The sequence below is a fragment of the Eutrema salsugineum genome, unplaced genomic scaffold, assembly GCF_000478725.1.
Source record: "Eutrema salsugineum unplaced genomic scaffold, Eutsalg1_0 scaffold_11, whole genome shotgun sequence".
Lineage (NCBI taxonomy): Eukaryota > Viridiplantae > Streptophyta > Magnoliopsida > Brassicales > Brassicaceae > Eutrema > Eutrema salsugineum.
The window spans coordinates 7,394,149-7,407,322 of record NW_006256901.1 but is presented as its reverse complement, the minus strand read 5'-3'; the positions used below and the strand labels follow the sequence as shown (position 1 = coordinate 7,407,322).

Below are 13,174 nucleotides of genomic sequence, written 5' to 3'. Positions count from 1 at the left end.
TTCAACATTTATTAGTATATATATATATATAATAGGATTTTGGAATTTCCGTTTGTCATCAAAAATAATGGAACCAAGTTGGACACAGTCGATAGCTTGGTCCTGACTATTAAATAGTGAAGTTCAGTTTTGTGTGCAGTCACAATAAAAAACGTTTAAGCAGTTGAAGAAATAAAGGAGAGAGGACAATTATATCCTGAAAAACTTGACGCTTCTCTCTTTTTTCTTGATGTTGGGAGGTAACACATTGTTTGTACATAAATTCTGAAAGAATTTTCGGGAATACATTTGGCCTGTGCATCCTACTGGTGGTTAATATAAGAAATATCTAGCAGGAACAATATAGACGAAGACGAAGGCGGTGGGCTAGATGTGTAAGGCAGATCATAACTTCTCTTCTTCAAAGGCTTGAACAGGCAAGCAAAGGTTCTTTTTTGTATGACCGATCAGATGGGTGATGTGGATCACTTTCCAAATATTATATTCTATGAAATTATTGGAATTAGTTTATTTTTCCTATGGTGAAGATTTATATTTGTAAGAAGCTCTCTAATAAATTGGTGTTTTTCATTATCTCCAATCCTCGTATTCAAGTTCTTACAATCACTCCACTTTCTTTTGTTTTTAGACAACCTTAAATCTCATTACTCGCAATATACTCTCTCTCTCTCTATGATCCCTAATCGCCTATTGATCAGAGTTTCCTCAACCTCAGAATGATTTTGATTCTAAAATCGATGGATGACTCTGTGCCGATCAAGTTGTTTGTGAATTGCTCAATTAGTTGTGGCGTTTCTGAAACATATGCTGAAGCTGTGTATTGTGGAGTGCTGGAAGAGTGGGTTTCCTTGGGACACAATCGTAGCAATCTGGAAATCTGAGGATCGAAATCACAGCTTCAAGTTTCAAATGTTAGTACTTCTAAGATAAGCGGTAATGGAGGAGAAGCTGAAGCAAGCTTCAACCACAGTCCACAAAAGTTGGCATGAGTACGAAGAGGAAGAAGAAGAATCTAATTCTTTAGGTTGTTTTGTTAAGATGGTTTAGTTAGTTTATTTGCTTTGGACATGTTAGTTGTTCTGTGTTTCAAAGTCTTTTTATGGTAAGATAATGCTTAAGAAGAAGAGGAAAAAGGTTATTCTATTTTGTTACATCCTTAAAAATTGCAGTATTCTTTAGATCCTTCAATATTTTAGAGGAATAGTTGAACATTGTTATGTCACCACTAAAGGCATGACAAAACTGTGGTTGTGATGATGAGATAAACTGGTAAAAAATTTAAAAGAAAAAGATAAATTTGAATAAGATAAAAATGGTCAAGATGAAAAGAAAATGACGATGAAAAATAAGAAAGAAAAGATGAAGAAGAAAAAAATCTAAAAGATAAAAAAAAGGAAGAAGACAAAGACTAAACCAATGAAGAAAATTTCGGAAAAGATAAGGAAGAAAACAATTATAAAGAAAAATAAAACCATGAACAGAATAAGAAGACGTACGAAACCAAGATATTGAAGAAAAAGAAGAAAGAGAAAGTAAAGGATTTGGAGAAGAAAAATAGAAAGGAAGAAGAAGTGGAAAAAGTGAAAGAAGATGAAAAAGAAAAAAGAAAGATACTGAAGGAGAAGATACATCAAAATATAATAAATAAGAAAAAAAAAGATGAAGATGGAACGAAGAAAACCTGAAGAATAATAGAGAAGACGAAGACAAACTGAATGTTAGAAGAAGAAGAAAAATAATTTATATATATGATAACTGTTTATATATGATTCTATAATGTAATCAACATAATAATTTTATGATGTTGTAGTCTTATTTTTACAAGTAGATAATATTCAATTAAATAAGTAATTTTGTGTTCACACTTGAGAGAATGATAAGAATCTATTAGAATGAGAGACACTTACAACAACAAAATGGAGAAAGAATTCCAGCAAGGGTAAATAGAAAAGAATTAGAGAACCATCCCTAATTAAAATTTGAAAGTGAATAAAACTTTATTATTAATGTTCTCGAGCATTATGATTGCCATTGATTGATTTTTGAACAAATTACATAAAAATTTAATTATAAACCTTCTTTATAAATGTGCTATGAATTTTAAAATTTATGGTAGGATAATTTAAAATAATATCAATTAAAATATATTTTGTAGCTATTAGTATAACACTCAATATATGATAAATGTTGTGAAAACTTAGAAACTTTATTAATCACTGGAATGTATATATAGAGTACATAGAGAATCTAGGTTAAGTACAATGCCCTGATGGGCCTAATGGGCTGGTATAAGAGTCCATATATGATATGTGTTATAACACTCCCCTTTGGACGAGTGAACCGGGCCAGCTACTCAATCGGGATCTCGATAATGCGCTGGGGAATGTTGCCTCATTAAAACCTTACCAGGAAAAACCCAGTGGGACAAAACCATGGTGAAGGAAAAAGAGTACAACACGCATTACTCCCCCTGATTGTAGCATCACTGCAGATCTCTAAGTCTATACATTCCTATCTGTTTGACGAGCTTCCGGTGTGTTGAAGTAGGCAATGATTTGGTGAAGAGGTCAGCTGAATTCTCACTGGATCGGACCTGCTGAACGCTGAGAGTGCCGTCCTTCTGCCAGTCTGAGGTTGAGAAGAACTTCGGTAGAATGTGCTTCGTCCGATCTCCTTTGATATATCCTTCCTTGAGCTGAGCTATGCATGTCGCGTTGTCTTCATACATCACCGTGGGCTGTGTGTCTTTGTCCATACCACAATCTCTGCGGATGTGCTGAGTCATGGAGCGCAGCCAGACGCATTCCCTACTAGCCTCATGAATGGCTAGGATTTCAGCATGGTTTGATGAAGTGGCAGTGAGTGTCTGCTTCATTGATCTCCAAGAGATGGCTGTTCCTCCATGCGTAAAAACGTAGCCAGTTTGAGACTTGGCAGTGTGCGGATCTGATAGATATCCTGCATCGGCGAAGCCGACTAACCCATCTTTATTTTGGTTAGTATAGAAGAGTCCTAAGTCTTGAGTACCTCGAAGGTATCTTAGGAGATGTTTTATACCGTTCCAGTGCCTCTGAGTTGGGGATGAACTATATCGAGCGAGGAGGTTCACGGCGAAACATATGTCTGGTCTAGTGTGACTAGCCAGGTACATTAACGCTCCTACAGCACTGAGGTATGGCTTTTCAGGACCAAGGATTTCTTCATCATCCTTTTTGGGACCAAGAGGGTCATCACTTAAGCTTCTAACTACCATTGGGCTGGTCAATGGGTGAGCTTGGTCCATATTAAATCGCTTGAGTACCTTTTTGATATAAGCCGATTGATGCACAAGGATTCCTCCTTTGATGTACTCAAGTTGTAATCCCAAACAGTACTTTGTTTTGCCTAGGTCTTTCATTTCGAATTCTGCTTTTAAGCAGTCGACTGTTTGGGAGATCTCACCAGATGTTCCGAGGATGTTTAGATCATCCACGTATACTGCTATGATTACAAATCCTTTGTTTGAGTACTTCTTGATGAAGATGCATGGACTGATGGGGTCATTTTTGTAGCCTTCTTTGATGAGGTAATTGCTGAGGCGGTTGTACCACATACGCCCACTTTGTTTCAGTCCATACAAGGATTTGTTCAGCCTGATGCAGTATTGATCTCGAGATGCATTTTTGTCTTTTAGTTCAATGCCATCTGGGAGTCTCATATATATTTCGTTGTCCAGGGGCCCATAGAGATATGCGGTTACAACATCCATTAACCGCAGATCAAGATTTTCTCTTATGGCCAGACTTATGAGGAATCGGAATGTTGTTGCATCCACCACTGGAGAATAAGTCTCCTCATAATCGATTCCGGGTCTCTGTGAGAATCCTTGTGCTACAAGCCGTGCTTTGTATCGAACGACTTCACCGAGTTCGTTCCTTTTGCGCACAAAGACCCATTTGTGGCCCACTGGCTTGATGTGTGATGGGGTCCGGATGATCGGACCGAACACGTTTCTGAGTTTGAGACTCTTTAACTCCACGTTTATGGCTTCTTTCCATTTTAGCCAATCTGTTCGATGTGTACACTGTGTTATTGACGTGGGTTCTAGATCCTCTTGCGTGAGCGCAACATCAAGTGCTACTTTGTATGCAAAGAGTGCATTTAAGTCGACTTCTTTTCGATTCCATTGTATTCCGGACATATTGTAATTGATGGAGATCTCATTGTTATCTTCTGAACCTGGAGATTCGGCGTCCCGAACTTCCATTGAGGGTTCATTAGATTGAGTCTCAGCCGCGGCTATGTCTGATATTGCAGGAATCCCGGTTTCGGTTATTGCACCTTTCTTTGATTTCCGGGGATTCTTATCTTTGGAACCGAGAGGTCTGCCCCGTTTGAGACGTGGTGCAGACTCTGTAGCAACTTGGGTCTGTCCCGTTGGGACAGCTATTCGTACTGGTGCATTACAAGCTGGGATGTACGATTTGTTTACTTTGGTCGGGTCAGCAAAGGAATCTGGCAATTGATTAGCTAGCTTTTGATAATGAATAATCTTTTGGATCTCTGAATCACATTCTAGAGTCCGAGGATCTTGCCAATTTAATGATGTTTGATTCCATGAAAGATCTTTGACCAGCTTGTTTGTCTCACCACCTAAAGAGGGATATACCGATTCATCGAATTGGCAATCCGCATATCTGGCCTTGAAGAGATCTCCAGTGGTTGGCTCGAGATATCTTATGATGGTGGGAGAGTCAAAACCAACATATATTCCCATCCTTCTTTGAGGTCCCATTTTGGTTCGATGTGGTGGAGCAATGGGTACATATACTGAACACCCAAATGTTTTGAGATGGGAGATGTCTGGCTCATGACCCAAGAGTAGTTGGGATGGGGAATATTTGTGTTCACTAGATGGCCGGATGCGTATGAGTTCAGCAGCATGTAATACTGCATGTCCCCATGCTGAGGCCGGGAGCTTTGATCTCATGAGTAATGGTCGGGCTATCCATTGAATGCGTTTAATGAATGATTCAGCCAATCCATTTTGAGTATGGACATGTGCTACAGGATGTTCCACGGTTACCCCCATGGCCATACAGTAGTCATTAAACGCTTGTGAGGTAAATTCACCAGCATTGTCAAGGCGGATAGTCTTTAGTGGGAAGTCAGGGAAATGGGCCCGCAATTTGATGATTTGGGCCAAGAACCTAGCGAAGGCTTGGTTCCGAGAGGACAAGAGACAAACATATGACCAACGGGTCGATGCGTCTATAAGGACCATGAAGTACCGGAATGGTCCGGAAGATGGATGTATAGGTCCACAGATATCGCCCTGGATTCTTTCTAGGAAATGAAGTGTTTGTTTAGAGATTTTAACTGGTGAAGGCCGAGTGATCAATTTGCCTTGAGAACAAGCTGTGCACATGAGGTGTTGAGGATAAGCTCGGTTTTCTTTGAGGGTATGCCCTTGAGAGTTTTGAATTAGTTTACGCATCATATTTGCACCGGGATGACCGAGCCGGTCGTGCCAAATAGTATAATCAGTAAACCGGGCTTTGAGAGTGGTATTAGCTTCAATCATACTGACTTTAGCATGGTAAAGTCCAGTAGAGAGCGCGGGTATGGTTTCGAGGATTTGTTTATGGCCGTCTACGGTTTTAGTGACTAGGAGGGATTCTTTGTTCCCTTGACCTTGGGTTTCTATGTGGAAACCATTCTGTCTTATATCCTTGAAGCTCAGAAGATTTCTCTTCGAACTAGGAGAATATAGAGCATCTGGTATTTCAAGTTGTGTGCCATTTGATAGCAACACATAGGCATGGCCATATCCTTCGATAAGGTTTGAGGGACCCGCGATGGTGCTAATATTTGCGGTTTGATAGGTTAGGTTTATGAAGTAACTTTTGTTTCTTAAGATAGTGTGGCTGGATCCACTATCTACGACTATGGTTTCCATTTGCTGGTGTGCTTTATTATGAATAGAAGATAGAATTCAGTATTGAGGAATTCAGAAAATGTGATAAATCATAAAGTAAAGCAGTGTCTGAGAATAAAGGCAAATGGAAAAAAAAATGAAACAAATCCCAAAATGAAAAAAAAAATAAAAATAAAAATAAAGAACAAAATCAAATTGCATCAGAGTTTCAGATGATTGAATTAATCGAGGAGATCAGCTGTTTCATAGTCCATGGGGTCGGTCTGCTCGTTTGTGGTGTTCTCATCATCAAGGAGGTCGTCACCTTCCAGGTTAGCAGCATCGACTGGCTGAGTCATGTTGGCTTCAGCAAGAGCTTTTCCGTACTTCTGGTATAGATCGCAGTGGATCTTGGGGGTGCGACATTGCTTTGTTGGGTGGTTGAACATCCCACATCTGGTACAAGCAGAGTGATCGGGGTTGGTGTGGCGGGTCGGCTTGGTGATGCCTCGACCACGACCAGGACCATAACTGAGGTTAGGTCGGTTTCCACGACCATGACCATGTCCGCGTCCACGTCTTCCACGTCCATGTCCTCGGCCATTACCACGTCCATTACCACGTCCACGGCGGTGATCTGAGGATCTATCGGGTTGAACATGGTAGGACTCTTGACGAGAATCTGGGACAGGAGCCGATCCCGGGGGCCTCATAGCGCTGTTCCTCATAAGCAGCTGGTTATTCTTCTCAGCGAGGAGAAGACAGGACAACAAGTCTTCGTACAATGTGTGTTTCATTGCACGGTATTGTTGTTGGAGCACAACATTCTCTGTGCTGAATGTGGATAATGTTTTCTCGAGGAGATCATTATCTGTCACATCCTCGCCACAGAGTTTCCGGATGGCAACAATACGAAAGAGTTCGTTGTTGTAATCATCTACGGATTTGTAGTCCTGGAACCGAAGGTTCTTCCAGTCGAAATCTGCCTGAGGCAACTGGACCATTTTCTGATGGTCATATCGCTTTTTCAGCGCTTGCCACAATTCAAGTGGATTCTCAAGAGTGAGATATTGCTGCTTAAGGCTCGGGGCCAGATGATGGCGTATGTGACATATCGCCTGAGACTGTCCCTTACGGGATGCGGTGTTACCGTCGGTAATACATGCATCGAGTTCTTTCGATGCAAGGAACAAGCGCATGTCTAGGGCCCACTCGAGGTAGTTATCCCCGGAGACGTGAAGGGCCTCGAATTCACATTTCTGAATGTTTGACATCTGAAACATGAGATTGATTTTGTTAGGGATTGTTTTGAGAAAATTTTGAATGCTGATGACGAAACTTTCTATTTTGAGAATATTTCTATTTTAGGAAAGTTTCTAAATTTGGAAAGTTTCTAATTTGGGTAATTTTCTAAATGAGGAAAGTTTCTATGTCGGGAAAATTTCTATATGAGGAAAGTTTTTATATGAGGAAACTTTCTATTAGAGGGAACTTTCTCGGAAATAGTAAATTTTAAAGGGTATGGTTTTAGTTACCCCGAACATGATGTCGGTTTAATAGCTGTGATTTAATCGGTTAAAGCCGAATATAATTTCGGTTAATGAGAACCAGGTTTAGCCGGTTTTAGGCGGTTTAGGAAAACATATTTTTGGATGTGATTTCGAGATCTATAGGATCTGTGGTCGATGGTTTTAATAATTTCACAAGGACAACAAAGAAATCACGTGAAAAGGACTAGGGTTTAAGCATTATGACTTACGATTTTGAAGATTACAAAATCGTGAATCAAGCTTAGGATTTAGGGTTGATTTTCTTAGTTTATTCAATCAAGTGTTTCAAGCAAGAGAATCAACAATCAAATAAGCTACAACAAGCTTATTAAACATGAAGAAAATCGAATAGGTTTATGCCATAAACATGGCCAAAAACGGTTGTTAGGTTTTTGTAGATTAGGGTTTTATAAAACGAGTTTAAAACCTTTGAACATGCATAAACTTGTAATTTAAACAATCAATCAACAAGTTATCAATCAATCATCAGAGTATCAAACACTTTCAATCAATTAGAGATCGATTTTTTTTTTTTTTTTTTTTTTTTTTATAGGGTTTTGAAGTGTTTAAACAACAGGTTCTATGGCTTTCAGTTTTAGAAGATACCTTTTTCACCTTTGGATTTCTGACAGGCTAATGAAACTGGGAGCTAATAGACCTCAGTTAGCCGCTACAAATTCCAAGGATTGATCACCAAAACTGGAGAAGCTGCTGGTTGAAGAAGGAAAAACTCGGATCTGGTTTTTTTTTTTTTTTTTTTCGGTTGATTGTCGTGTACTGTAAGTGTGCGTGAGGGCGCGTCCGACGTTGGATCGACAAACGGTTTTCACCAGTAGATTCGTCTCGTCGAGGGCTTCGATTTGATATGTAGATCGTCTTCTGGTTCCTCACGGTTTGGAAGATATGCGTCTTTTAAGTTTCGACTTGCTTTTAGGGTTTTGGTGGTGGCCGGATTTATTAGGGTTTTTCGCTCAGAGAGTCTTATCGTGCTGATAACGTGTTGTGAAAACTTAGAAACTTTATTAATCACTGGAATGTATATATAGAGTACATAGGGAATCTAAGTTAAGTACAATGCCCTGATGGGCCTAATGGGCTGGTATAAGAGTCCATATATGATATGTGTTATAACACTCCCCCTTGGACGAGTGAACCGGGCCAGCTACTCAATCGGGATCTCGATAATGCGCTGGGGAATGTTGCCTCATTAAAACCTTACCAGGAAAAACCCAGTGGGACAAAACCATGGTGAAGGAAAAAGAGTACAACACGCATTACTCCCCCTGATTGTAGCATCACTGCAGATCTCTAAGTCTATACATTCCTATCTGTTTGACGAGCTTCCGGTGTGTTGAAGTAGGCAATGATTTGGTGAAGAGGTCAGCTGAATTCTCACTGGATCGGACCTGCTGAACGCTGAGAGTGCCGTCCTTCTGCCAGTCTGAGGTTGAGAAGAACTTCGGTAGAATGTGCTTCGTCCGATCTCCTTTGATATATCCTTCCTTGAGCTGAGCTATGCATGCCGCGTTGTCTTCATACATCACCGTGGGCTGTGTGTCTTCGTCCATACCACAATCTCTGCGGATGTGCTGAGTCATGGAGCGCAGCCAGACGCATTCCCTACTAGCCTCATGAATGGCTAGGATTTCAGCATGGTTTGATGAAGTGGCAGTGAGTGTCTGCTTCATTGATCTCCAAGAGATGGCTGTTCCTCCATGCGTAAAAACGTAGCCAGTTTGAGACTTGGCAGTGTGCGGATCTGATAGATAACAATAAATAGTTTAATCACTGACTTTTCACGTTTACTCACCAAATAATATAATTATCTGACACTCAATAAGTGGAAAAAATCACAAAAAGTTCAAAGACGTTGTAAAACGTATGGAAAGTAAAAGTTGATGTATGACAAAAAAAAATAGAGAAAATTAATATTTAGTTAACTAAGGTTATGTCTTATTTAATTAATAATAGCCAATGATCGTAGAATACAATTGAGCAATAGGAATCACAATTGAGCAATAGGAATCCATGTTATCGAAGATTTCTTGGAGAATGAAAAAAATCGAGAAAAAGAAAAACCAAAAAGAAAATTGGAGAAAATAATGCTAATAAATAAAAATTCGAAATATACGCACGAAAATGCAAATAAAAGAAAAAAATAAAAACCTAATAAGAATAAGAAATTAGATAAGACCAAAATGTTAAAAATAAAGATAATAATTTTGAAGATGAGACAGAATGATCAAAAAAAATGAATAAGAACTCGGACAAGAATGAGAAAAAAACCGTAAGATTTTTAAACTATTCATGCTCACAAAGAAAACAAAGAAGAAAAAAGAAGATAAACTAAGAACGATTATGTGGAGTTGAAGACAACACTTTAGTTTATAAAATTCATAATACTTATTGTTTTTTGGGTGTTTAATTTTAGATGATGTTTACTTTTTTTGGTTAGCTTTATTTTAATCATCTATGTCTCGGTTGTTATATTTCTCTTTGGTTTATAACGAAAAGTTTTGGTTTACGCAAAAACCTTTCGGCATAGGCTTTATTTTAAACTCTTCGGGCTAAACACTCGAAAACCACATTAAAATTTTGTCTCTTTATGTGGTTGTCAAATGTAGTGGATCTTTTGGGTGATTTTGGATTTTTTTTTCATATCATTCCCCTTGTGTTTTAGTACAGTGAACCTATCTCGCAATTAATTTGTAGTTGCGGAAACAAAACTCCTGAATTTTAAACTCTTAAATTAACGAACCTAAATCTACATACAGATAGCAGATATTTTGAAGAATGCTCGAGTCTCTTAACCAATGCAGTTTGATGTGGGCTTTTGAGCTGCGTTTCTTCATTTCTCAACCACAAGCAATGCAGTAGATGATGTAGAAGATATTTGAGTGTTTCAGCTTGAAATTGCGTCTGGTTTTTCACGGTTCCCCATGTAAGTCATGTAGATTGTCCACAAATACGAAAACGAGTTGCTTATAAGAGGCTGCAGGAAAATTTATTAACAAGAGAAGATTGAGTGAATCCTGAGATAAAGCAGCAAGAACCAGGAACAGCAATGAGGGAACCACATGTCTAAAAAAAAGTGCGAGTCAGAATGATCGTTACCTGTAAATGAACCGGGAAGAACTTGAATGTTATAAAATCACATACAGGCCAATACATGACACAGTTTAGCATCGCCGGGAGAAAGTCCCTTTTCAATCTGGCAAGTATATCCGAACCGCCTTCACCTGGACAAACAAACGTATAAAGTAGAATACTTAGAACATGGTTTAGTGTAATCCAACTACTGAGATAAAAGTAAAGCTCCATCGCTGATTTCAATGGAATTATTTTTTCATTTGCAAGACACCAGGAAATGAACCTGAGACTCTATGTGACTCTCAAAAATCTAAAAGCAAGGGACTGTGGGATTCTCTTGAACGATAGCTAATGGAAATAAGTAATAACCAATCAATCATCAGTAATCACAAGCAAAATGATTTAGAGTTGAGAAAAACTGTAATTTGGAGCAAAGATAAATTAATCCAGTTCACAAAATATCCATGAATAAGATTAATGAAGAATGGTATCATAATATATAAGAAGCTTACCTTGTAGGAATGCATTCAATGAGAAGAAAACCACCATCATAGTAGGCCCGTAGATCGTCTGTCCCAAGGCCATTTTCTTAAACGTTGTGATCAAATCTTGTTTGGGAAAGTGTCTTGACATGAAATTGAACCAATAGTGAAGCGTTGGACCCAAGACAAATAAACCATATCCTGCCATCCTTGCTGTTCTCACCAAGTCATAAGACTCAGAAGAAGTTTTTGCAATCGTCTGTTGAATAAGATCAACACAAAGTGACCAATGTCAGCTCTTAAAGTCAGTTCGCACAGAATGGGAAGCTCAAAATACACAATACAGTACAAGGAAATGTAACACCACAATTCACATTAAACAGCTATACTAAAACACCATTCAAGAAGTTCCATTTCTGCAAAAAGAATCAAACTTATGTAGAGCAGACCAGAGAAATTTCGTTCCTCTAAGCACTTACACTGTTACACACATTTGATATTCTCATATATATATATATATATATATATATATATATATATTATCTTCATATTGTTCCTACTTGGTATCAAGACCTAGAAACATCTCCAGCAAAATTGAGCCTTTTTACATTTCTGAATCACATAGCTAAAATATCGAAGAGAAGAACCATTTATGGAGTGAAACTACAAACTGCACAAAAAAGGAAACCCATTTTCCGGCGAATTGAAATCTTAAACTCAAAAATTTGAAGCAATTTTCAAAGCAAGTACCTGAGAAGACAAATCGGCGGCAATGTAGATAAGGGAGGAAGTGACACTTTTGGTGAAAACTGGGCGTGATTTCACCATTCCAAGATACCATCCGACGAAACCCACCGACGCAAACGAGGAAGAAGAAGAAGAAGAAGATGAACAGAAACCCGAAGAAGAAGGAGGTGAGACTCCGGTTTCTTTTGCTCTTCGGAAACATGACCTCGATTGCAGTCGCCGGACGTCTGAAGTAGCAATGCCGGTTTTACCAAACGGGTCTATCGCCGCCGCCGCGTTACGCCGTATCAGCCGGGCGGCGTCGGCGGCGACGTTTCTGAACAATGCTCCGCTCATTTTGCTTCGGCTATGTTTGTTTCTCCGAGATTCTAGGGATTTTCAGGTCAAGTGTTTTATCTTTTTAAACCAAGTGGTTTAGGCCACGGATCAATTCTTGGCAAACTTAGAAGTTACAACTAACTATTCCATTTTGCTAATCGGTAATCGAAATAGAATTTAGTGATTACTCCACGATTGTACTCATTTTGGAAGATATATAACGGATGAAGTGCAAACAAAGTTGTTCAGAACAACGATGGACGCGTATTTCTAGTTTCTTTTTTTTTTTTTTTTTTTTTTTTTTTTTTGTCGACGCGTATTTCTAGTTTCAATTGAAGATATTTCGTTGTAAGGTATTTCCAGTTTAAGTTTCGAAAGTGTTAAACACGTTTCAAGTTCTCTGGATTTGGATATACGTAGTGAAAAGAGTTTTAGATTGGATTTGGATATACGTAGTGAAAAGAGTTTTAGAGATTACGAAAGTATTGATGTGGTAATTGTCGTTTTAAAGGTAGCTAAGAGCAACTCCAACCAGACCGCAAAACACTAAATTTGGTGTGAGACGGCATATTTTTTTTTTTGCTGTTTCATGAACAATATCACACCATATTTGGTGTATTATTTTATTTGTTCTATTATATAATATAATTAGTTTGTTGTTTATTCATTGATTAAATATGTAACTAACACTACTACAAAAAAGAGGGGTTTTTTCGTCGAATTCTTTACGTCGATTTATAGTCGTCGTAAATTTACGACTCAGTTACGTCGAATGTACGACGTCAAAATATTTCGTCGTAATTTTGACGTAAAATACTACTGTCATAAAATCGTCGTAATTTTACGACGATATTACGACGAATAAAGAACGAATTTTATTTCGTCGTAACATTATCGTAAAATTTACATCGATAATACGACGAGTTGGCCTTTATATTTTAATTGACGTAATATCGATGTAAATATAATGTAAATTTTATTTCGACGTAAATTCGATGTAAATATTCAATGGCAATATGTTGGTAACCAAACAAAAAATCTATATATACCATTTCTTCTCTCATTATTCCATCAACCCAAAAAACATACAA

The 13,174-nt window shown here is 38.3% G+C and overlaps 1 protein-coding gene across 1 annotated transcript; it reads right to left on the bottom strand.

Annotated features, from left to right (window-relative positions):
- Nucleotides 1-10,085: 10,085 nt before the first annotated feature.
- LOC18026156 (PXMP2/4 family protein 4) lies at nt 10,086-12,229 on the bottom strand. Its single transcript, XM_006409561.2, has 4 exons — nt 11,769-12,229; nt 11,049-11,277; nt 10,561-10,685; nt 10,086-10,438 (listed from the first exon to the last, which is right to left on the bottom strand). Exons 1-4 carry the CDS (start codon nt 12,099-12,101, stop codon nt 10,349-10,351), a joined length of 777 nt encoding a protein of 258 aa, XP_006409624.1. The 5' UTR covers nt 12,102-12,229; the 3' UTR covers nt 10,086-10,348.
- Nucleotides 12,230-13,174: the final 945 nt, after the last annotated feature.